Raw genomic sequence first — 27,227 nt, forward strand, 5'->3', positions numbered from 1 at the left:
CTTTTGTTGTGTCTTAACATACTCTGCAAATTTTGTGCTTGACTAGTTCGACTGTAAACCTGGCCACCTCCGGGATGTCACTGGCCATCAAACTGAAGGGAAGGAGCTGTCAATTTTTGATTCATTTCTAAGTTTTGAGGTAAATTAACTTCTATTCTCCTAGACGCAAAGGTCGGAAATGTAGACAAGAGGTGGAGGGGAGGGGCTGAGGAGGAGAGAAGAACTAGAGGTCAACAGCAAGTCAAGGCAACCATCTCCTTTTATTTCCCACCAAGCAATTTAGAGCGACACAATTGTCTGCTTCCGGAACCTATTGGATTCATGTTGATAACCTATGAGATAAATATGCTAAAACATTCGTCTGGGAGAAGGAGAGGGTGAAGGAAAACAAGGATAGGGTGAGGAAGAAAGAAGGAGGTGCAACAGGCACACACATAATCAGAAGTTGCTGGTAATGTGCAGGCATTCACCCATTGGACGAACATCTTTCACTTTATTAGCATGACAAAGAACACAATCATTTTGGATATGCCTGAATGCCGTTTTCATTAACTTCCCAATGATTTATTAACAAAAGTGTCAGGACTGCTATGAAAGCTGTAGGCCTTGGCCAAAATCAAAAAAAGAAAGAAATTGAACAAGAAACAGAAAAAAATAAATAATGCAAACCAAATAAAGAAATGTCATGTTGGAAAATGAATAATGAGAGAGCAAAAAGGGTGAGGGGGATGAGGGGAAAGGAAGGGGTTAAAAGGTAGATGGTTTTATAACAGTGGATCCCATTCTAATTGTAAAGTATATCCAGTTAATTATGACATTCGTTAGGTTTTAACGCAGCACACTGGAAATGAGACTCCCAGCTGGGTAACGTTCTCCAGGCAGCTAATAGGGAATGCCATCAGCCGTGGAGGAGATTGAAGCTTGTATGGTTTTATATGCTGCTTCACAGAGGCTGAATGAGATCACCCAAAAAAAGAAACAGACCTTTTGGAATTTTCACAATACAGCCAGTGATCCTCTCTTTGGCAGCAGTATCCTGTTTGACCAGATAAATCAATAGTATTTCAAGTTGTAAAGTTCCTCTTTAATGGTTTGAAAGCTCCACTCATCTATTATATAGTTCAAATCTTTATCTGTCAGTCTATCATTGACTGGACTTTTTGTCATTACACGGGAACAAATAGGGGCTTGTGGGCCAATTCCAGCTCTCAATTAAACATATTTTACTCCTATCAGCTTACATGGAAACATTTAAAATTTAAATGAGAATGTGCAGAGAAAACCTTGAAAAGATCTTCTCATTCAAAGATTCTTCTTTGTGATATTTTCTAAATTGTAGAACAAAACTGGACTCCAGGATTGTAAAATAACACCAACAGTGTCACCAGCAGAGTCCCTGAAACACTATCACGTCCACTGCTGTCTGTATCTCACAAAGACAAGTCTGCAGCAATCCTGAAGCCTAACTGAATTCATCGAACCAGATTCCAGATTTCTAGTGATCTGATGTCCATTTCTTGTGTTTCTTGATCCAGCAACTTCTCTTCTTCTTTTTAGTCTTTTTCAGACGTGGTTTCTTTGCAGCACTTCCACCATGAAGGCCCGATTCACATATTCACCTCCCAACAGTTATCACTGAGATGTACCTGCTGCTTTGGGAGGTATTGTGGGCTTCAATCTAACCTCCTGATTTCTGAGGCTGCTGCTTCCAATGAAGTTCTCCTCTACTGCAGACGGTTCTCTTGGTCCCCACTTTCCTTGGGCAGTCCTCATAAGAGCCAGTTTCATCTACTCAATTCATGTTTATTTCTTTTTTAAACTTGTGGAGAATTTTCAAAGTTCTTAATATTTTCACAATTGACTGACCATTATGTCTTGAAGTAATAATAGTTTCTCATGTTTCAGTTGAGCAGTTCTTTGATAACCACAGTATTAAGCAGGACTGTTTAACCCAGCCTTGACACAAAAAACTGATGTTATCAAATAAAAAGAAAAGAAATTCCATTAGTTGACTTTTAATTCTGTTAAATTGTATTTAGTTTACAATTTAGTTAAATTTAGTTTTAGTTCAGTTTACAATATAAATATGTAGAGTAACCTATGGACATGAAGATCTTGCAGTGGGGAGAAATCTAACAAATCCAATATGTTCCCCTTGAGCAAGCTGTAGAGTGGGAATAGATATAAGAAGATCTTTAGTTTTGGTCTGCACTGTATAAAATAGTAAATTGAAAGAAAAACCCTTCAGTGAATGAGTGTGTCTAAACCCTTGACTGATACTTAAAGTTTGTGGAACTCCCAGCATACTGCCCTCATGTAAAAAAAGGGGCAAGTTGGACATATTTAACAGACAAATAACATATAATAGTATAAGTGCAGCATGACCAGCTGCTATCACATTGCAGATTTCCATACCTAACATCATGACTGCATTATCTCCATGACAACAGAGCAAATTCCTGAGGATGACCTTGAGATGCAGAAATCACACCTTCACATTAAATGTATGAAATTTATTCATCATTAACTTAGTTAAGACATACAAGATACCCCAGGGCTAAAGAACAAATGATTAGATATAGTGCTAATTTTACACAAAAAAAGCAACAAAAAAAGATAAAGCTGTAGCTGAGGTACCGCATTCACATCATGACAGTGATGATGGGAACCCTAACCCTAACCCTTTATTTTTTTTCAAATCTGTCAGCTTTATCTCTTTATTTCAGTCAGCAGGGGGAGTTTGCTCAGTTGTCAGTGAAAAATGTCTATTTGTCATCACCTTAAAATAGGGTTATACCCTCTGGAAAAACCTAGAGTGGACTTTAGTAATGATTCTTCAAGTCAAAATCAAGTGGCAGCTCCATGGGTTGAAGTGGATATTTCACTTAAAGTGAAATACCAACAATGGTCATAAACTGTTGACTCCAAAAGTCTCTGGCATGAACTTCTCACTGGAAATACTGAGCAACTTTTTCAAGGAGCCATTTTGGTTTTCAGTGCTAAATCTGGGGACTATAAAAATGCACTGCTGGTCTATTAGATATGGAGCCTTAAAGAAAGCTTTAATGTCTGTTGTGTCCCAGTTGACATTACTGACAGCAGACTTACCTGCTATTTCCCCTGCCCTGTCTCCAGCTGTTGTTCAAACAATAAACTGTGATTTTTCCTACCTACATTAGTTTTACTAAAACGGAAAGTCACTAGATGCTGTCATCCAAAGTTCAAGTGTAATGTTTGTAATTTCTATACCTGCCTTGTTAGCATGATGTAACGAAAGTAGCCAACAGCAGGCTCTCCCAGTTAATGTTTCAGTGTTGGTTTCAGTGTAGCTGAATCTGTTCCCAAAATGTGATAGCCAACACTCGACGCTCCTTATTTAAAAGCTCCTGACATCAAATGGAAATTAACCATGGTGTATATGTTCAATATACTGTTTTCAAGGTTGAACTTTACACTTCATGTACTTTTCATTCGGCTACTTTGTAGATGTGGGGTGCCATTTTGTTAAACTGAACCCTGGCTCCTCATAATATCTGTGCGCAGACCGACTAAACTAAAGCCCAAGCTCTGTCTCAGTATAAACCTACAAAGAATATACACACACTTCTCATAAAAAAATAAATGGATTAAACTTCTTTAAAAGCTGTAAAATATGTTACCTCAAATACTTTACTAAATGTTCTTCACAATGAAAGTAATCAAAATGATTTGTTAACAGCTATCTGAAGACACGTATCCTCACCTGTAATGTGGAAACAGTGATATGTGAAAATGAGGTGGTAATATTTTATACAGAGCTTGGAATGAAATCCATCAAATGAGTCTGCACATTCAGAGGAAAGAAAGGAAAGAAATATGAGGTGAAAACTGATGCTTCCATTGGTTTCAGTTTTAAAGTACAGTATGAGCAAGTTTTGAGCTGTAAGAACCATAAATGAGTCATAGAGCTGTTTCGTTTGGATCCCTCCATGATCATGGTATGCTTTTATGAGGACATTTTTCACTGGCTTTCTTGGCTGTGAAGGTGTAACAGTTCATTCCTGAGCTCAGAAGACCCACCAGGGAGTCCCACCATCACTACCCTCACCAACAGCACAAACAGTAACAATGGAAAGAAGAGAACCTGACTCTCAGAAGACAAGTGTTTTTAAAAAGATCGAGCTTTCCACCACTGAGCTGATGAACGACTCTCTTCTTCCCAGTCCCTTTGCAAAAACAGCCAATGAAAATAAGCTCAACAGTGCAATTTAGAGTGCCTTATAAATCAATCCTGGTGAGTACACATATTTCCGTGAGGGGAGAATTTATATGTTTAATTACCGAGCGCAGGTGCCGGGCCCTGGCTTTACTCATTACAGTAAGATATATGAACGGCGGCGAGAGCCCGGATAGCACAGGACAAAAGGGAGGACAAAGTAATTAGCCGGCTCTTATTTAATGGGACCCTTCCTCAAGTCGTTCACGGCTCCCGTCGCGACTCCTCGTCCATATGCTTCAATTCAGAAGTCATTTCATAAAGGACCACTGGTGGCAGGTAGCACAGCGGCAATTAACACTGGCGGGGAATGGAATCGGCAGGGATTGAAAATTAAATGTTAAACACTGTAATATTTGATTGTCCAGCTTTTCTTACCACCCCCCCACCACCACCACCACCACCACTCTCCCTCCTTTCTCCTCTCCCTCTTTTCCCTTTCAGATAGATTTTCCCAGAGAGATGAGAAGCCAAACACTGGGATTCCCTGCTGAGTGGGAGTGTGCTGCAAATGCCTTTGGCCACAGAGTGGTCGAGGTTGGTTTTGGCCGTGTGTGTGTGTGTGTGTGTTTGGCCAAAATGTGTGTTTTTCCTCCCATGGCCTGTAAATGGACTTGGCTGTTAATTCGGCTTTGGCTATCCTGTAGATGTGTCAGTATGTGTGTGTGTTTAGCCTCGTGGCACCTGTACTGTGTACTGAGGCGAGTAGGGACATTAGCCACTGCACTGTCAGTGTGCCAAGTGTAGGCCGGTGCCATTTACCTTAAGGACTCTGGACTTGTACCAATCAAGGCTGTGCCAAAGGGAGGCACTGACCGTCCAGAGACGGGGGTGGTGGACAGTGGCACTGTTTCAGTAACATCTACAGTGTGAGGATAGGCCTCAGTCTCTGTCAGCATATAATGGAAATCTTGTCAGTCAAATAGTGTTTGTGGAAGTGGCGGAAAACTCAGCTGTAGAAAATTCATGACCAATATGTTTTAGAAACGATGTTATTCACATAGCACTCAGTGAGGTTCATGAAACGGTACAATTTCCAGAGGTCTTCAAATGAAGACAACATTCTGTGTACTATTTTGCAATGGTATACAGATCAGTAAGACTTCACAATAGGGCTGCAAGTTTTAAGCATTTTTGTAACCTGTTGTTGGCTGCATAATCAATCAAAAAAAAAAGATTAATTACTAAAATGAATAAAATGCAGTGGGCATTAATCCATATGCTGATTAAGCTGTTTTTAACGTTCACTGTAAAAAAAAAAAAAAAAAAAATGCTGCTCAACTACCTTAGTTTCTGTGCTACAGGAATGCTGTCCTGCTAAACTTTGGTTCCCCTTCAAAATGTGAGCACTGGTCGCAAGCCATTAAACACCACAGAAGTCTTTGACATTGTGGCCCATTGCTAGCTAAACACCCATGATGCTTTCTGCTTACTAACACAGACCTGTCTGTACTCCGAGGGACCAGAAACACAGCAAATGAACTTCTGTCTTCTCATCCTCTCATGAAACAGTACGAGGCTCTGGCCCTGTTGGAGCAGCCAGGTACTACAGCTAATCTACTATACATTTTATAACATGCATGTCCTTCGTGTGCTGCCATACATTTTTCATTTCTTAAATTTCTAAATTGATTGACTAAGGATAAATTAATAACATCCTTCACATGTTTCACATCATAAGTGGTCAGTGTATTAAAAACAAATATATGTTTTTATTAAAAACACATATACATATATCTGCTACTAAATAATATATGCATTACAAAAATTAGGAAAAATAGATACCTACTAGACATTTTAAAAAAAATCTTTACAATTCAATCATTAAAAAAGGAGAAATGAGAACAATATATTGAATAATATTTTGAAATGACCAGGACTTCCCTCAGCAGGACAATGCATCATGCCACTTCAGAATCTGATCAGGTGTGTCTAAAGGAACACGACAAAGAGCCAAAGGTGTTGACTCACCCCGAACTCACCAAGTCTCAATCTGATTGAGCTTTCATAAGATCTGCCAGAAAGATTCTGATGCTTAGAGGCCAGACACTGTACATCACAAGATCCAAAGGATTTATTGCCAATGTCCCCATGCCAAACACCACGGGACACCCACAGAGGTCCCATATCCAGGGACAAGTGGATCGGAGCTGTTTTGGCAGCACGAATGGGACTGACACAATATGAGGCAAGTGGCTATATTGTTGTAGTGAATCAATAAACTGTTGTAAGAAAGCAAGCATAAAATACAGCGCCCTCCGTAATTATTGGTACCCCTGGTTAAGATGTGTTCTTTAGCGTCTAATCGATTCATTTTTTTTTCTAAATAATATAGGACCACAATGAAAAAAGAGCAAAATCCAGCCTTTAATTAAAGTCAATTTATACAGTGGGGGAAAAAAATCACACATTAAGACATAATTCTTTTACATCAAATCATTTGTGCCACAAATATTAGCAGCCCTGATGTTAATACTTTGTACAACCCCCTTTTACCAACTAAACAGCACCTAATCTTCTCCTATAATACATTTTTGTACAATTTTCAGTGTGAGAGTATGCTTCTGCTACAAAAATGAATTCTCTACAAACTTCAACTAATTCAGAATGCTGCAGCCCAGATCACCACTAGGACATCTTCTCTCCACCACATCCCTGTACTCCAACAACTCACTGGCTCCCAGTCACAAACCACATTAACTACATGCTGCCAACCTTCAAGGCCCTCCATAACCTCACCCCTCTGTACCTCACTGAACTCCTCCACATAAACACACCCAGCCGGGCTCTCAGATCATCTTCCTCCCTCAGCCTCACCATCCCTCCTGCCCGTATGACCACCATGGGCTCCAGAGTCTTCCGCTGCTCTGCCCCCTGCCTCTGGAACTCTCTCCCACCTGACATCCCAACACTGACACACTGACCATTTTCAAATCCCATCTCAAAAGCCACCTGTTCAAAGTAGCATACTCACTCTGACTTCTATTCATCTTTTTCTTCTGTTTTTTTTGTTGTTGAAATTACTAAATTTCCTTCATTTAAACTTTTTACATGTTTAAGTTTATATTGCTAATGTGAATGTGTTGTAACTTTGTATAGTGTCCTTGGGTGTTTTAAAAGACACCTATAAATAAAATGTATTATTATTATTATTATTATTATTAATTAATTAATTAAATTCGATACAAAAAACAAGAATAAAACAGGCACACACGTTACAAATCTGCTCCAAAAAAGACACAGGGCCCTTTCAAAAGTTATGGTTGGAATAAGAGCGCAAAAATATCAATGACAGAGCATTGAAAATCGAAAAAGTCTGATTTTATAGTCTCCTTGGAGATTCAACAGATGTAGAATACTAAAAGTGAAAATGTGCTACATCTATGTTAGGACTGTAATCCAACCTCTTATCACCCTTCTGACCATAAACAGCAAAGCAAACCCACAAAGGACAGGCTGAGCTTCTCATTTACACTGTCTACACACAAACACCAGTCATGTTGAGTCAGTCCAGCCAGCCCGGAGGCGTTGTTTGGCCAACACTAAACCAGGGTATCCCTCACTGGACACCACTTGGCTGCTCCTGAACCTTGTCTACTCGCCGTCTGGCCACACGCTTGTAGCAATTGGCAGGCCTTGTACTCCCTGTTCTCTAGCAAATGCCCACTCTGAGTTCATAGCTTTTGACCTGCGTGTTGAGGGGATGTGTTTGGCTCACACTGGGATGTATAAACATAACAGCGTGTAGCCGAGGGCCAGTTTGGCCTGAGCAGCCGTGGTTAACAGGCTGACATCGGCTGAATTAAACACCTGATGTTCACAGTCTGTCTCTGAACCAGTTGCAGTCACTGGCCTTTGACAGTCTGGGCTCCTGTTAGACTGCGGACACTAGCATAAAGTGAGAGCGCTATATAAATATATGAATACAGTTTTGGAAAAAGCAAATGCTCTTCAAAGTGCCCCCTCATAGTCTTTATATAAAAATGTTTGCATGCCCCTTTCTGATCTGACAATGCAGTAGATGATATCTTTACTCAGTTCAAAGTACAATATACAATTCTTTTGTCCAAAGTGATGTACATCTGAGAGTAGATGCAACACAAGCAAGGATCTAGTCAGGAGAAAACAATCTGGATAAGTGTCATAAAACAAAATCCATATTAAGTCACCTTAAAATAAAATCACATTTGTTTTTGTTGGTGGTTTACGTTTATCATCCACACTAACAAGGCTTTTTTTTGCAACCAAAAGCAAATCGTTAACAGCGTTCTCCTTCAGGCTGTGAACCAAACATACATACACACTATTGGTTCAACTTCACTTGTATTTTAATCAACACCTGCAAAATTCAGAAGCACAATGAACATTAACTTAAACACACAGTGTAGTCTCATTGCATACCGGCCTGAACTAAAGCACTTTTACTTCTAAAAGATATTAGTTTTATGATACCAACAGGATCCTTATTTTGTGACTCATTTTAATCTTAATAAGGTAGTAAAGGGTCATATTTAAAATGTACAAAAAAAATTTGATTTGAGAGTAATAAAATCATTGATGCATATGTGATGTAAAAAATGTAAGATATTAGAACTGGCATGGAAGCATACAGAAAACATACTGAATTTGTTTATGTGTTAGCAGTTGAAGTTTGGTGCAGAAGAGAGGATTTCCTTTCTCTTAATGTTTATTCGAGACTTTTTTGGCTGAAAAGTTAAGTCATCTGGACATCAACATTGTCACTGCTGAACCATTCCTACACATGTCGTCACATTAGAGTTTAGCGGATCTTAAGCTTGAAGACAATTCAATGCACCAAAAAGAAAAAGCATCAGATATCTGCCATTTCCAGTGAGGATTTCTTGCATTTTTCTCCTCCTCTTTTTCTATCTGCATGTTCAAAATCCACTTAGCTACAGGAAATGACAACCTCCAATATATTGAACTACACAATGAGTTTTGTCTGAGATTTGGCTCCTGCAGTAAGGCAGGTCTGCTTGGTTAATTTGTAAATTATCCATTTTAATGACAGTACTCATGTTCCTACTTCCAAATGTAAGACAACAGTGCCTAAGGTGACTGTGACTAGTTTAAAGAACTACAAACAAGTCAGAGCGTTCGTTTTCCTCTATTGTACAACGATAATGAGGTACAGACTGACTGTTCTCCAACACCGTGAAAAGAAGTCTGAGTATGCAAGACTACAAATGTACAAAATGGCAGCAAGAAGTAGACAGTCATATCATAGGCGTTTCTAGCCCATTTTTGGGGGTGCTTCAGGACCCCCAAATTGAATCCCAGCACCCCTAAAATTGAAAAGATTTTTATTTTTATTTTTTGTATCGCATGTCCTTTTTTTTTAACAAACCAGAAAAGTGTAAAAAACCATACAGTACTTGAGTGATACGTAATGTTTTAACAACAAAAATACAGCACCCCCCTCCCCCCATCTTGCCTCAAAATGGTTTGATCCTGCTCAACTTTCCCAACTCGGGCTCTGAGCCGCTACTTGCAGAGCTAAGCGCTGCCCCACAGAAGGTAATGTGCCGTAGTGGTGTGAGTACCTGGTTTGAACTTCTACCACTCAGTACCAACACATTATTATCATTACCAGTCCTCATTTTTGCTGCATTTAATCAAAGGTTACTGTTTATGTTGTTAGGTAGGAGTTAGCTTACGTTTTTTCTAGCTAGCAAACGTTGCAGGTGGTCAGTGTCTGTTTGAATTGGACTGAGAGAAGCTAGCTGTTGTCTCAGTGCATGAATTAATTTTAAAGCCAAGGTGCTACTGACTAGCTAACTGACCGGATGCCCATTAACATTATAACTCCTATTGTGTGTGTGTGCAGACAGACAGCCTCATCATGGACATAAGATTGTTTTTTCGAAGAAAAGAGCCGGGTTCAGGTAAGAGTGTAAGATGAAATGGTTTATCTATCAAGAGTAATGTTGTAAGTTGGATCAATGTATCAGTGTTTATATCTGTTATCAGATATAAAACACATTGTTTGGTAATTAGCCTTTAGATTGACATTACAAAGAGAGAGAGAGTGGATGTTCTTTATTTGTATTCTTATTGGTATTTTTTCATATTTATATAATTTTTCCTCTAGCTGAATACAATCTATTTGTGTATGATTGTCAGTCCAAAGAGGAAGAGATGAAAAAGGAGAGGAGAGAGTGCAAAGTCAGGAAGAACCAGGTAAGAAAACAAACAGAGAATAGTGGCAAGCAAAACACCAACTGTTAAGATGACAAAGAAAAACATTCATTCACAATATAATTTTTCATATACGTATGTCATGGAGGTTATGTGTTCTACCCACATTAAATGCTTTCCAGAAGCACACTTAACAGATATCAGTGGACTTCATTCTAAACAGAACTTCTTCATTACATTTTCCTAATTTTCTATTTGTTTTTCTATTTGTTTAATTTCACTATAAAAGGAAGGGAACACGGAGAGACTCTGGGAGATGAGAGCGTGCAGACCAGGGAAAGAAATGCTGTGCATCACATTTCAAATAAAAGTCAAAAAATAAGTCCAAGGTCCATTTTTGTTTTGTTTTTTTGTTTTTTTGGTGCTTGGTATAGGGGGCTGGTTTACTCCAGAAACATACATGCTGTTTATGTGTATGTTGAGGAGCTGCTGTATCTAAATGAGTCGTCTTTTCCCAGAAATTAGGACTACGATATGTTTCTTTTAAGATTCCAGTGCATTCCTCCTTTGCGGTGATTCAGCATTTAAATAAACTTTATCAGACTGGATGGTTTAGTCACAGACCTTTTCAAAAAGTGTTATGCTTTTCTTTCACAAATGTGGGAGTGAAACTGCATTAAAACATACAAAACGATGAAGAAATTTATCTTGCCTGGCTGGGCACCTCTGGGTGCTCAGCACCCCTCAACCTCTGATCCTAGAATCGCCCCTGAGTCATATGATCAGGTAAAATATAACACATTTGAAATATTACCAAAAATAGTTTTTTACAGACATGTACTTTTACACACAATAAATCTAGTGAGTCCCAAAGCTCAGTTATAGAATGTGTTCCTTATTCTTCAGCCTGGTGGTTGCACTTTGGCAGATGCAGTTAAGTGTGGAGGGCAACAAAACTGTGTGAGTGCTGGTATCATCACTGGACTTGAGCTGTGTTCAGCTACCATAAGTCCAGAAAGGAAAACATGCATCAGCCATTGCCTACACTGGCTACAGCTAAACTTTAACACATCACTGACAATTTGTCTGGTCACACAAAAACCGAGCAGCGAAAGTTACTTTTTCTGCATGTTTAATGGAAGCAGTACGTACACAATAATCTGATACACATCAGTTTTGCCAACACTAGTAACACTACTTTTTATTTTGTATTCTTTAGTATTGCTTGTCCGAAAAACAAGTTTATACAAATTGTTCTGAGTAGAAATATTCATATTTTGTTTACACATTATTCAGCGAATATTCACATATAATCTTATGGAAAACATTCATCTCACCACTGATGTAAAGATATGAGTAAAATAATGAGCGCCCTGATTTGCTCGCTTCACTGATTCAGAATAAAAACTTATTAAAGCCACATTTCAACAGGTTTAACATTATTGGGCTCGGTGGGGGCTAATATATTCCTTGCAGTCTCTACTAATTTAACTCAAAGTCTTGGGGGGATTTTAAGTGAGATTGAAATATATGGTCTCCAATAACGGGACAAACTTAAAAAAAACACAAAAAAAACAAGTAAAGACAAATGTACATTCATTTGAGAAACTGCCTACAGAACTTGTCTGAGAATCCTAACATTTTGAAGTTGCCTACAGTGCTATATTAATCTTGTGATAGTTGTCTGCACATCTGTGGGTGTGTTACAAAGAGGACCTGCTAATAGTTAATATGGCAAAAAATAGGGGTTCAGTAAGACAGGCTGACATATACACTAAGGCAATGAGGGCCATATCGACTAACAGCGGTGGTACTGTATCACATTCAGCACCGGAGGGGTGACAGATAAAGTAATGGAAACAAAGCAGTCTTTACTGCAGGTAACAAACTTTGAATGTCAGCGAGCGTGACGGCCACTGATTCAGACAGACAGAAGGAGAGAGACACCAAGGCAGACTTGGCATGAATCCCTACCTGGATGAGGGCGGTTGGCACTCCTCCAGTCAGCGTGCCACCCTGGCTGCCTCCTCTCCTCCCAGCCGTCCCGCCCATGGCTCCATGCCCCATTTCCACTCACACTGGGGACACAAGCAGAACAGCACGAGAAGGAGACAAGAGGAGGACCAGTCACTGATCAGGTAGTCCCACTGGATCAATCAAAGGCCATTAAATGCTATAAGTCAGTGTCAGGTGATAGTCCACTTCTTCTACCACTGCAAGAACAGGGAAAACACCCCAACTTTAAGAATGAGTCTCTATATTTGGCTCCTTTTTCATCATGTGACAGACACTTGTGTGACTGGGATAGTACAAGGGTTGTCTAAGTTTCACCACCAATCCCCTGAGTCAAAACTCACCAGAACAATGTTTAAAATTAAAACTGCAGAATCTGATTTTGTTTTTAATTTTAATCAAATGTACATTTTTGTATTTTATTTTTTATCACTTAAGCAGAATGAATGTGGTGAATGAGTTTGTATAGTCTATGTCTTGGAAACTTGTAGCCATGTAATAATTGTTTTGAAATGAAACAGTTTATTGTATTGAACACTTTGCTCTATAGAAATGAATTGTTTTCCTTTTTAGTTGTTGTTCTTGTTTTCTTTGTTTATTCTAAAATAATAAAACAGAAATCCCTTCAAGAGAGATGAAAAACACAGGACTGACTGAATGCTTACTTTTAAATAAAATTTTCAAAAAAATAAAAGAAAAAGAAATAATAATCACAAAACACATTATTTATAAAACAATATTTTTTTAAAAATAAGAAATGACAGTCTGGCCAGTCACGGGCTCATGATGGCTTTTTCGTGACTAAATAACCAGATGGGTCTTAGATGGGTATGCCTTTTAATTTCATCAGTGATCTTAAATAAAACAAGCTGTTGTATTAAATTTAACACAATAACGGCTGGAGTTCTTCATGAAAGTTCACAATAACAGATGCACAAGAGTACTGAAGAACGATCCAAAGATTAGGAGCTCAGTTTTCAGGTTGAGGTTAATATCAACTGAAACGATACTTTTACACCTTCTAATAGAAAGAATGACAAAGTTGGCCCTGACATATGGCTGGCTGGGCTGGACATATGGGACTAAAAGTGATTTCTAGAACTGTTCTGAGTAAACTAACCTGTGAATTCAGTTGTGTTTTTCTCACGCACATTTTTGTGACTGAGGCATTTTTGTGATCCATCATGTTAATGTGTAGATCCCTGACTCCCTGCTGTTTCCATTCTTTATTTTACCTGGGCTTTTATGCCGAGAGCAGTAAATCTATGAATGGCTTATGACATAAATGCTTTGTCTACCACAGAGGAAAACAGGAGGTACCTTGACATCAAGGTATGTTTAAAAAAATCTGTTTTCATCAGCCCTTATTGCAGCTTCTCTTTGCAGAAATATCCATTTTTGTCTTTTCCACTCAACACAGTTAAAATAAACGTTTGGATGTTCTTTCATTGCCAAATTGAATTTTGAAGAAGAAAAAAGAAATGTAATAAATAAAAGGTCTAAGAAGAGGTCCAAGATTTTTTTTTTTTTTTTTTACTGGTGATATAGAAATATAAAGAAGAAATACAAAAGGAGCATATTTCAATCCAAGGCTTTTGTATAAATTCCGAATTTACAAAATGCTTTTAAATTCAATAAATAACATTTTACACTTCAGAAGTTTACATTTGGAAAAAGGATATGAAAAGTAAAATGACTATGAAGAGGAACATGAACAAAGTTTTCTTTAGTTAACTTATTCAGCCAGCAATTGCAAACTCTTATCACACAACTTGATACACAGAACTTTTGTTTTATTTGAATCAGAAGAAACGAATGAAATCATGCACAAAGTATTTAGAATACTGTGCATGTATTGGATGAAATGATGTAGCCATTATTTAACTCTGTATAATGATGGCATATCATTAATGAAAAGCTGAAATATTGTATTGCATACAAGCAGTGAGACCATGACGTATGAGATCAACTGAACACCCTTACAATCGTAGACAGAGTTTACATTTATGGGATGAAGTCATTTCATTAATTTATTTCTCAGAAAAATGTGAAACATGACATTGTCTGAAAGCAACAGAGAGAGAAAGAGGGAAAGGAGAAAATGAAAAAGGAGACAGAGTTGGGAGGGGGTAAAGCTCAGGAGGAGGAGCCATGAATTCCCAAAACTAATCTGAGTATAATCAGGGCACTGCCCCAGTGTCCTAACCCCATCTACACACGCATACACACACACTGCAACATTTCTGCCTACCCATAACCCCCAGTGTGTGGGCGGTGGTGTTCCCATGACCCACTTAACACATCTGGGTCAGCTGTATTCAACCGCCAACTCACACACACACACACACACACACACACACACACACACACACACACACACATACACACACACACACACACACACACACACACTGTGTTTTTCTATCATTGTGGGGACATACCATTGACTCCCATTCATGTCTAACCCCTAACCCTTACCCTAACCCTAACCTTAACCAACACCAAAACAATGCCTAACCCTAAAGAAAAGTTTTTGCACTTTTACTTTTTTCAGTAACAACAACATGGCCAAGAAAACGCTGTTTAAACTTGTGGGGACCGAAATGAGGTCCCCACAAGTGACATTGTTTTCGTTTTTCCTACAGTTGTGGGGACCAAATGTCCCCACAAGTATAGCCAGTACCTGACCACACACACACACACACACACACACACACACACACACACACACACACACACACACACACAGGACCAGGTACATAAAGAAAAATGAACACACACATACAGGTTCAGAAAAGGCAGATGGGCTTTCTTTTTCACTCACTTTCTCATGTGAGTAAAAATTATAGCTGATCCACTGCTCATTGCAGAAAAAAGAAGGCACATCTGTGACACATAGGTGCCATTATGGGATAAACTGCACCATTGTTCAAAAACTATCCACTCCTCCATGTCCACAGTTCACCAGCAGTTGTTTTTTCCAAGCATTTACTCCTCTGAAGGCCCAGCTCGAGCTGGAGCAGGGGCCGAATGCGTGGCCCTCCTTCACCGTATATAAAGAGCACTGTGAGACGAACACCTTGGAGAGCCAAAAGGTTGTCTCGCTAGTTGTAGCGCTGGATGTAAACTAGTAAGTTTTTTTGGCGCGTTGGGGCCTTTTTGCAGAGGCAGGAAGCGAGAAAAGGGCACATGAAGAGAGCGGTTAGGCTCTTTAAACGCAGGGGTAGTACTGGCTGTATCGCTTCCAAAAATAAAAAGGAAAAATGAAAAAAAAACTTTTGAAGTGTGTTTGTGTTTGAGGCGAGGGAGCAAAGGTGTGCTTTTGCGTTTGAGGCAAAAGGCAGGAGTATCTTCAGTGTGTGCTTGTGTGTGTGTGCACGTGTGTGCGTTGAGGTCCCTCTTGCCAGTTTTAAAAACTATCCGTAGCCCAGGTAAATGGCATGCTGTCCTCTGCACATGCCCAGTGGCTTTCTCTTTCTCTTCACAGGGAAGAGTTCAGAGGGCCAGTTAGCACCGTTCACAGTGGACCCTGAGGCTTCACTCACACAGATACACACACAAGCACGCACACACACACGCACGCACACACACACACACACACACACACACACACACACACACACACACACACACACACGTACACACAATGAAATTCATGTACAAAGATTTCTTTAAGCACACACAGCATACAGGGGGCCACAAACACATTCACACATGCTTGCAGGCTCGTAAATTCATGCAGCGGCAGCAGTTGTACATCCATACAGACACATGTGCACGCACACACATTCACACACACTGTTGGCCCGTGGCTAGAGTGTTCAAACAGGCGTGATATTGAAATCCAGCAGTAGGGAGAACAGTGGGTTTTGCTGAGGTCCATAGCAGGTTATTGATCAAGGTTAGTTTACTGTGAAAACTCTGCCTGTGGCCAAGGGCCATTCACACCAGAGGTGTGTGTGTGTGTGTGTGTGTGTGTGTGTGTGTGTGTGTGTGTGTGTGTGTGTGTGTGTGTGTGTGTGTGTGTGTGTGTGTGTGTGTGTGTGTGTGTGCGTGTGCGTGTGCGTGTGCGTGTACGAGTGTGTGTGGGTGTGTGTGTGGATGCGTGTGTGTTTGTAGTTGTGTGTATTTTTGCACTTACATATATTGAAAGTTTATGAATAGAAAACAGTGTAGTTGAGCTTTTCGGTGAACAGAACTGTTTTTGTACAGACTCTTGTTTCTACAGAGCTGCAGAGAGGTATTGATGCAAGTCCTTTTTTCTGAACTAACTGTGTTACAATATTGTGCATTACCTCTGATCCACAGACAGCAATTGTCTTTATTATGCTATAATATGCATTATGTGGTAGATGGCTGCTGGCTATGACAGCAGTATACCTCGGCACACCCTCAGCTCCAGTTTGAGTGACTCTAGTTCCATAGAGTTGCCTGAGTTACTAGTTGAGGGCAACTGTGGCTCAGGTGGCAGAGTGGTTGTCCAATAATCGCAAAGTGTGGGTTTGATTCCCAGCGTGCCGAAGTTGGGCAAGACATCCTTGCATTTGAGTACCTCTGAGGCAGAAAAGCACTTTCGAGGTGCAGACCATTCAAAGAAGATGACTAACCTAGGTCTCACACTGTGGTTTTTGGCTGTTGGATAAGACTTTTTCAGTGCTTTGTCCGTCCATTTTTGTTTTAGATGACAGATGCAAATGAAGATGGAGAATATCAAACATCTAAAGGGATGTTCTGTCATTCTTCAGAGAGAGCTGTTTTGCAGCTGTTCTTGCATGGATGCATGGATTACTGAGTCATTCCACGAAACCGGTGCCTTTTCAACTTTGAAAATGTAAAATTGAAACTATATTTAATTTTTATTTTTTAAGTAGCCAGGAATCACAGAAGGTCTAAAATGACAGGAAACTATATTGTGCCATCTCAGGCTGTGTTATTTAATATTTGTTAATTATGTCAAATCCTGTTACTGTGGAAAGGTAACAGGGTTGACAGTAACAGGGTTGACCATTTTAAACTAATTTGCTTGGAGCTAGCTAAAATAAATGCTAGTTTAAGTGCAAGCTATGTACTTTGAAAGATAATTACTTGTAGATATTGATTATATTTTGAAAAATAGAAAATTGATTATGTTTATATGTTAAAAACTGGTAACAGGATTGACGTTGTATGCTTGTCCCCCCTGGTTAAACCTTGAAAAAACTTCAAAATACCAAATCAGAGATGAGAGAAACTTACTTGTCAATGAGCTGTTAGCGTCCTGGTTCCAAGATGATGCAACCTCCTTTAAATCCTGTCAAATCTGGAATGTACCATTATTTTTATAGGGTTTTTTAGTTAGGGTAACAGGGTTGACACGAAATCAGGGGACGCCGATAAATTGGTAATTTATAATGGTTAATATATATTATTATTACCAAAAACACTGTTTTACAATAAGATCATACTTTAAACTACATGTAAATGTAAAAATTTTAACATTTTGCCTACATTTTACAAATGAAAAGTCCTGTACACATACAACAATAACAGTGAGGGACAGGCCAAAAACCTCACCCTCTTCAGCATGAAAGTAATTTAAATTAATTAAAATAACATTTCACTGACTTTAATCTGATGCTATATTAAGGAGAGAAGACAGGGTAATGTTATATTTTTAAATGAAATATTAATTTGTTGCTATCATAATTGTATGACTGATTATTTCTTGGGGATGCAAAAGGCACCGATTTCATGGAATGACCCTACTATACCTTTATCCTTAAAATACCCCAAAGGTGTTCTTTTGGACCTGAAATAGTTTTCCTTGTACCTCTATAGAAACTCATGTGATTTTGGCAGTGTGGTTTCTATTGTTTTCATGCTGGAACATTTCTTTTCTGCAAAGCTTCTGCCAACTGGGAGTCATGTGGTCAGGCAGATTTTTGGTATAACCACATGCATTCATGGTAGCATCTGTAAATGTTATTTCTCCAGCACATTTTGCACTTATTCAGCTTCATAACATTACACCCCTTCTGCTTCACTGTCAGAACCTTGTATTCACTGTGGTAGTCCTGGCCAAGTTTACAGTAAAGATGCTGGTCCCCATCTGAGGCGAATAAATTTATCTGGCTCTCTTTAATATGCTCTCAATATTCATTAGCCTCCTTTTCATGTTTTGTTTTTTGTTTTTGCAAGGTTTCCTCTTGCAGTTTTGCCTCACTTGTCCACCTTCCTGTATTTTTTTGTGTCTTTGTGAAGTCTCACAATTTTTCACTTCCTCTGACAGCTCGTTTCCATGAGAAGCCATGATGCAGATAGACAAAGTCTATAGGTCCAAAATCTGAGAGGGTTCTTCAAGCTTATCTTGTAACCATGTTCATAAATGTACCCAATTTTGTGACAGTGTTGACATGTTTGTTGCTTGTGTGCCAGTGATCACAGATGTATTCATTTTATGTTTGTTTTTTTGTACACTGGTAATTTAAGTGTTTTGGAGGTAACAGAATCATAATTATGTTGTATGATGTGTCTATAGATATATGTGCTTACGTTACGCAAACCTAATGTACGTAGGTCACCGAATTCACTTCCTTGTTTTGGTTTGAAGATGCAGACCTGTCCCATTCTAATGTCTTTCATTTACCAACACAAACTACTGCTGAACACTGTGCAAAACAATTAATTCCCCGATGTTCTTCCTCAAAGCGAAAATAAACTGTTTTACACCCGTGCAATATTGCGGTGGAATACAAAAAAAAAAAAAAAAATAATCGGTTGATAAACACTTTTCTACCACGAAATATATTAGGAGAATGGCTGAAATGAAGACATCACAGATCAGACAAATCAGTGTGGAAACTGTTGCATCCAGATCTGTTGGAGCACTGAAAGAATGAAGGTAATTTAGATTCATTATTCCGTCAAGAAACATGGTGGAGTTATGTGACAATCGACAAATGGGAATCATTCCTTTGTTTGCAACATTACTTAAAAACGAACCAAGGGATTTGGATGAAATTTTCACGGAAGGTCAGAAATGACGCAAGGACCAAGTGATTAGATTGTGATGCAGCTTAAACTCTGGATCCATGGATATGTTAAGGATTTCCCATTGAGATAGCGGCACGACATCTGATAGCAGTACGGTAACCATGGCAACAAGTGAACGCTACCTCAGCGGCCTGCTGAGGATCATGTGATTGCAATCCCACAAATCTACCACTGTAGACATGTTGGAAATAATACAAGGAACAACTGATTAAATTGTGGGGGTGTTTCTGAGTCCCATCAATTCCTGCCGCCGGCTACATATTTAGGTCATGCGATTCGGTATCTGTACACATGCATAACACACACCTGTGCTCAGCAAGGTCAGGTAATGAACAGTCTTGGTGGAGTACTGCGATCTCTGGGTGCTTTTCTTGTTAACTGACATGACAAGCCGTGAGCATGTGTATGTGAATATGTGTGCACCAGGAAGTAAAATTAACTTTTTAGCCACTGACAGATATGTCCAAATGTGATTCATTCAATAGTAAATTATCACTTTGTGCCTTAAATCTACCAACCACTTCATGTTAAACCACTATCTCGCTGCTGATAATTTCCCACCCTGGTATGCCAGCTTTTGTGTAAATGGGTTGCAGCATTAAATAAGTAATTTCGGAATAAATATTGTCAATTACAGTGTTGAAACATGTTCTAAAAGCTGACAGAATGCAACTTTTTAGCAACTGTCATTGTCTCCTGCAATTTCATCACAACAAAGAAGCTTAAAACGTTACACCTTACATCACAATTTTTTTTAGAAAAGCTGCCGCGAATTCAGTCATTTTCAGCCGCTAAAAATCTCGAAAAATCCTGGAAGGCCTGACTAATTTACATGAATAATGAATGACACAGTGCCTGTGTTATTTTTTGTATGCAAGTTTTGCTCTTCTGTCTTTGAGACATGCAATTTTCTCAATGACTCTATGGTTAAAATCTGGGGTCTCCCTGACAAGTTTCTTTTCCATAGAGAGCATGACCAGTGCATTAAGACGATCCTGCGGCATCGTGTTCCTGAGGAAGGTCTTGATTCTTTTTAGTGTTGAGAAGCACCTCTCAGATTCAGCTGTCATCATTGGAGTTGTGATGAGGATCTTCAGGAGAGACACAGTCTCTGAGAAGGTGTCCTGAAGATTGTTGCTCATGAAGAGCTGGTACAGAGCCACAGCACCGTTGCAACTCCTGAACTCTGTGTTGCTGAAGATGAGCGACAGTTCAGCACAGGCTGGCCCTCTTGTATTGAAGAGGAACGAACTGTGCATGTCAAAGTTATAACGAGAGTCAATGGGGAAAGATGAGTGCGCCCCGGCCGGATATATCTCCACTATTAGTAATTGTAGACAACGTCGGACGTTTCTAATCTGACTTTTTATTACAAATTATACATTTTAGTAACTCTCTACAGGCTCTATTATCCATTTTGCTTGTTAAAAACATAGGATATACATGTAAATGTAATTTTAAAAACGTTTTATTAAAGGAAGGGCTGTGACTCTACATGATGTGAGACAGAGGGGGTGACGCCCTAGCGCCCTCTATTGACCAGCCGCCCCTGGTAAGAAGAGACGTGGATGAAGTGATGCACTCATCATGGTTTGTGCCTACAAGCTTGTGGGGGTTATCAGAGTCAGAATCAGAAAAAAAATCTTATTTATCCCTGAGGGGCAATTAGGTAGACATAGAGTGGCACATTATGGTTATGATCTGGGGTTGGTCAGGTTCAGCAACATTATGTTTCCAAAGAATGAGGTCAGCTGACTACCTGAATATACTGAATGACCAAGTCCAGTTTTTCTTCCATTATGGCATGGGAATATTCTGAGATGACAATGCCAGGTGGTTCAGGGAGCATGAGACATCTTTATTTACACATGGATTGGCCTCCACAGAGTCTGGACCTCAGCCCCATTTAGAATCTTTGGGATGTCCTGGAGAAAACTTCGTGAAGAAGTTCGACGCTCTCATCATCAATATAAGCTCTTGATGAAAAATGAATGCCTCTCTAGACAGAAATAAATGCTGTGACATTGCAGAAGCTTATCAAAATGATGCCACAGCGAATGAATGCTATACACAAAGCTAAAAGCAGTCCAACAAAAAATTAGAGTGTGCGACCTTTTTTTTTTTTGACTGGGCAGTATATTACTCATCATTTAGCTTCAAAGACACTCTTCTTGACATGATGAAGACACCGGAAAGTCTGAAAATTCACATAAAGATGAAAGAAAACGGTTACCTTGTTGCTGTCTACACTAACAAAGGATGTGTATAAACTTAGAAGCACCTAGCTGCAATGGGGACAAGCTCTTATGGTGTTTCCTGAAGAAAGGAGTGAAAGACAGAAAGATGAACTTGTGTTTAAAACAAGGCTGACAGCTGAACGTAAATAAAGGCTTTGTGAAACATCAGCCATTGTCTGGCTGGGGTTTGCTACATACATGACCTAAATATGTAGCGGGCACCAGGAATTGATGGGACTCAGATACACCCCACAGTTTAATCATTTGTTCCTTGTATGATTTCCAACTGATAAATCATGGTCATTTTGTAGTAGGATTGCAATCATGTGATTGTCAGCAGGCAACTGACGGCGTTCACGTCATGGTTACAGCAATTCCGTGCCAGCAGCTATATCTGGCAATGGCAAATCCTTAAAAAAGCCGTGGATCCGGATTGTAAGCCGCATCAATGCCAAAATGTAATCACTTGGTCCTTGTGTCATTTCTGACATTCCCTGAGAATTTCATCCAAATCTGTTGGTCTGTTTCTGAGTAATATTTCACACAGACAGACGGATTTACATGAGTGCAGGTGATCTGTAACCCCAGGCCTACAGACTACAGATCTGTTTAATTTATTTACAACAGGAAAACAATTCCCTGCTGCTAAAATAGCATTGCTTTTTTATTTCAGTTTTATTTATTTATTTTTGAGTGTGTAGATGCTACCAGTGCACAGCACTCTGCCTTACAATTTCTTACTTCTGAGATATTAGTAGGCGGTGCCAGATGCAACAACAATTTTTCCTAATGTGTTCCACTAAATTAACTACACAACTTAGTGTATTTCCTATAAAATGGGATAAAAAAGTGTTTTTAGTTATGTGAAGCCAGAACGGAAACATGAGTCTCGACTTATGGGTCATCAAAAGTATTGAAAGGTCACTATTCATGAAGGGACAAAGACTTTGACTAAGTGTTTTTGGTCATCAAAGAGGTCACGTATTTCATGATGCCTCTAAGACCAAAAATATTCTTTTTTTTAATTTTTTTTTCTCACTGAATAATGACTACCAAGTGTTGTGTTACTGACCATAGTTGGGCTGCCTCGGGTAGCGCTAGCCGGCTTAGCTTAGCGCGGCTCATTAATGGTAAGTGTCATATATAAGTCCGGACAAACTTTGCAGGGGGAGAACATATTGTAACTGCAGCAAACTGTCCACACTTACAGTTACTCCAGGGTACACTGGCTGCCAAACTTGTCCTCTATGAATTGCTATACTATGACTGTGCATATCGCTCTGCCACCACTTCCACCCTCGTTTCTCTCACACACATACCGCTGCAGCGTCCCTCCTTACATCATACTCAAACATACGCAAACTCTCATACACACCGCAACTTACCTACGTTAAATATAATACAATACAATACAATAACTTTATTTTTCCCCTAAGAGAAATTCAATTATCTGGGGTCTCATCTGTTTACTTTGGAATAAAATAGTCTAATTGCTGATGGTAAGAAAGATTTTTTTTAAAATCTTTCTGTCCTGCAATGCATGGATAGGAGCTGTCCACCACCAATGTTTTATTGTTCATTGATGGAAAGGTGGGCAGGCTTGGGCTGCAACAGTTATCTGCATACCCTCAGAGAAATGCTCATGCATTTCTCAAAAAATAATCTTCAGCAAGATTCAGTTAAGCAACAAATGCTGTAGAGGTGCAAAGTAAAAGTTCTTGAGGACTTTTAAATCCTCCAAATTGAGTTCATTAAAATCAAGAATCTGAGCAATTTTAGATGAGTGAAGGCCTGGAACAAACTGACAAATTCAGTTTGCTTTGCGCTTTAGAAGAAGATTTCGGATGAAATAACATGAACGAATGGGCAACACGGTGCTGGAAAGACAGAGGAAGAGATGAAATAAAAACAAGACAGAGGCAGAAGGTCACAACTTTTGCTGCTTTGACATCTCCCTGGCAAGTTCTGAAGCAGAAAGCGCCTCACATACATAGAAGGCTTCTTGTGAAGATCATGCATGTGTATGCATGAGGTTGTGAATGAGTGTGTGTCAAAAAGGACTTCTCCTATGTGTGCGAGGTAAAGTTTTACCATATTTTGACTGAACTTGTGAGCTTGTATGAACACTCCCCCTCTTGCTTCACACACTTGTATATGAATGTGCACATAGGTATATGTGTGAATTTCCATATGAAGCTTGTTTGATGTCAGGCCTTTGGTCCTGAATAGCGTAACAGACACATTTCATTTACATCTGCTTTTGTTAGTGCTAGACAAAAGTCGACACGTGAGCATTTCTGTGTGTATTTTTGTGTTTCAGAAAGTGTGCATTGTATGTCAGAGAGATTAGCCGAGTGGCAGCCAAGTTTTGTAGTTCTGCAGAACATGAAAAATCCTGAGTAGTCCCACACCACCAGTGAAGGAGAACCTCGCTGCTTGTAAAGTTCACATCTGAACTCTGGAGTCGACTAACAGCACCACAAAGATGGTGCTGACACTTGTTATGACTTCATGAACCCAAGACTGAATGGCTATTCAAAATGAGATATTTTAGCTATATTTTTTTTTTGAGTTCAGTCAGTTCTGTTCTGCCATGTTGGGGTCAGCCTGATTGTGTGCTTTATGACGGATAAACAGTGTTTCTGAGTTTTATGCTTTCTTCTTTCAAACGCACTACTATAATATAGCTTTTTATATCATAATATAGCATTAAATATAACATTAAAGCCAGCACAGAGGTGCTGGCTTTAATCTCTAAAATCTGAGGATTTACTTTTTAATAATGTAAATAGAAATGTTGGTTGACACAAGTGGCACTGTAGACTGAAAGCCTCTTGATTTTCATATGTTCTGAAATCTGGGGAATTACTGTTTTTCTTTATTTTCATTGTAAATATTTAATGTTAGTTGACAGAAGCACTTTGGGCTCAAAGCCTAAGATAAGATAAGATACAGTGCCTTGTGAAAGTATTCGGCCCCCTTGAACTTTTCAAACTTTCGCCACATTTCAGGCTTCAAACATAAAGATATAAAATTTTAATTTTTTGTCAAGAATCAACAACAAGTGGGACACAATCGTGAATTGGAACGAAATTTATTGGATATTTTAAACTTTAACAAACAAAAACCTGAAAAGTGGGGCGTGCAATATTATTCGGCCCCCTTGCATTAACACTTTGTAGCGCCACCTTTTGCTGCAATTACAGCTGCAAGTCGCTTGGGGTATGTCTCTATCAGTCTTGCACATCGAGAGACTGAAATTCTTGCCCATTCTTCCTTGCAAAACAGCTCGAGCTCAGTGAGGTTGGATGGAGAGCATTTGTGAACAGCAGTCTTCAGCTCTGCCCACAGATTCTCGATTGGATTCAGGTCTGGACTTTGACTTGGCCATTCTAACACCTGGATACGTTTATTTGTGAACCATTCCATTGTAGATTTGGCTTTATGTTTTGGATCATTGTCCTGTTGGAAGATAAATCTCCGTCCCAGTCTCAGGTCTTTTGCAGACTCCAACAGGTTTTCTTCCAGAATGGTCCTGTATTTGGCTCCATTCATCTTCCCATCAATTTTAACCATCTTCCCTGTCCCTGCTGAAGAAAAGCAGGCCCAAACCATGAGACTGCCACCACCATGTTTGACAGTGGGGATGGTGTGTTCAGGGTGATGAGCTGTGTTGCTTTTACGCCAAACATACCATTTTGCATTGAGTTTGCATTGCATTGTGGCCAAAAAGTTCGATTTTGGTTTCATCTGACCAGAGCACCTTCTTCCACATGTTTGGTGTGTTTCCCAGGTGGCTTGTGGCAAACTTCAAACCAGACTTTTTATGGATATCTTTGAGAAATGGCTTTCTTCTTGCCACTCTTCCATAAAGGCCAGATTTGAAGAAAAAAAAATTGCACATGAAGCTTAAGCAATGGCACCATGAGTGGTTGGTGTCATTTTTGAGCGGACTTGCAGACAAAAAAAAGAAAAAGAAAAAAAAAAAAAAAAAAGGCCAGATTTGTGCAGTGTACGACTGATTGTCTTTATGGACAGACTCTCCCACCTCAGCTGTAGATCTCTGCAGTTCATCCAGAGCGATCATGGGCCTCTTGGCTGCATCTCTGATCAGTCTTCTCCTTGTTCGAGGTGAAAGTTTAGAGGGACGGCCGGGTCTTGGTAGATTTGCGGTGGTCTGATACTCCTTCCATTTCAATATGATTGCTTGCACAGTGCTCCTTGAGATGTTTAAAGCTTGGGAAATCTTTTTGTATCCAAATCCGGCTTTAAACTTCTCCACAACAGTATCTCGGACCTGCCTGGTGTGTTCCTTGGTCTTCATGATGCTCTCTGCACTTTAAACAGAACCCTGAGACTATCACAGAGCAGGTGCATTTATACAGAGACTTGATCACACACAGGTGGATTCTATTTATCATCATCAGTCATTTAGGACAACATTGGATCATTCAGAGATCCTCACTGAACTTCTGGAGTGAGTTTGCTGCACTGAAAGTAAAGGGGCCGAATAATATTGCACACCCCACTTTTCAGTTTTTTATTTGTTAAAAAAGTATAAAATATCCAATAAATTTCATTCCACTTCACGATTGTGTCCCAATTGTTGTTGATTCTTGACAAAAAATTAAAATTTTATATCTTTATGTTTGAAGCCTGAAATGCGGCGAAAGGTTGAAAAGTTCAAGGAGGCCGAATACTTTCACAAGGCACTGTAGGTTTTATTTGTCACATGCACAGTTATACATAGTATAATGCCTAAAGGTTTCAGTATTTTTTTTCAGGCAAAGTGACAATTTTTATTGCTTTGATCGTAAATATGCAGATTTGCTGTTTTCTCATTGTCATGTAAGGTTGTTAATGTAAAAGTTAGCTCACAGAAGCACTGTCTGCTTTATGCCTTATAGTTAGTTTTTTGTTTGTTTTTTTTTAACAAAATGTCCAATGTTTGTTGGTTTCACAGGTATGGATTTGTTTTTGTTTATTTGAGTATGTGAATATAAATATGTTGTTCCAAAGATTTTGCTGGACAGAAGAAGCACTTGGCATTCTTTGAAGCTGGAAAAATGAATTGTTTCTTTTTTTACTTTTAAAGTAAAAAATAGATTTGCATATTTATACATTCTTAATTTGTTTAATTATAGAAAAGGAGACTTTAAGGGTTTGTGTGTACCAATTACACCTTATCTGGAGCAAATCATATCAAACACTGGGGAGATGCATTCAAATTCACTAGCTGGTAGCATTTACATGCATTTAATTGTCTATTTGACTCAGCAGTAGTGCTTAGGTGTACCCTCGTAGTGGTGCATAGTAATAGCACATCAAATGGCTGTGAACATAATTTACATCAATTCTTGTATTCCGGTGTTGCTGACTCTGCTATTTGGTTTGGTTAATTAAGTGCGCCCCCCCAAGAGAAAATTCACCAGCCACCACTGCTTCTTACTCTGATGCACCCATCACTTTGGAAGAGGGTAAATCTGGACTCATCAGACAACAACCGATCACATTTGTTCCTCAAAGATGAT

General features: G+C 39.2%; 1 protein-coding gene and 1 long non-coding RNA gene across 45 annotated transcripts in view; one reads left to right on the forward strand and one right to left on the reverse strand.

The window, feature by feature from the left end:
- The window catches only part of LOC110961245 (uncharacterized), a 557,011-nt gene that overhangs the window by 496,509 nt on the left and 33,275 nt on the right, over nt 1-27,227 (reverse strand). For all 44 annotated transcript variants that reach the window (XR_007947017.1, XR_007947023.1, XR_007947020.1 and 41 more), the window contains exon 2: nt 12,389-12,492. Coding sequence is in view for 3 of the 44 variants with exons in the window: in XM_051959633.1 (XP_051815593.1) it covers nt 12,389-12,481 (93 nt within the window). In the remaining 41 variants the exon portion in view is untranslated. The remainder of the gene's footprint in view (nt 1-12,388; nt 12,493-27,227) is intronic.
- Nucleotides 9,593-10,796, forward strand: LOC127537416 (uncharacterized). Its single transcript, XR_007947038.1, has 4 exons — nt 9,593-9,793; nt 10,104-10,161; nt 10,368-10,456; nt 10,704-10,796. It is a non-coding gene; the product is annotated as an uncharacterized LOC127537416 (long non-coding RNA).

This window comes from Acanthochromis polyacanthus, chromosome 15 (assembly GCF_021347895.1).
Source record: "Acanthochromis polyacanthus isolate Apoly-LR-REF ecotype Palm Island chromosome 15, KAUST_Apoly_ChrSc, whole genome shotgun sequence".
Lineage (NCBI taxonomy): Eukaryota > Metazoa > Chordata > Actinopteri > Pomacentridae > Acanthochromis > Acanthochromis polyacanthus.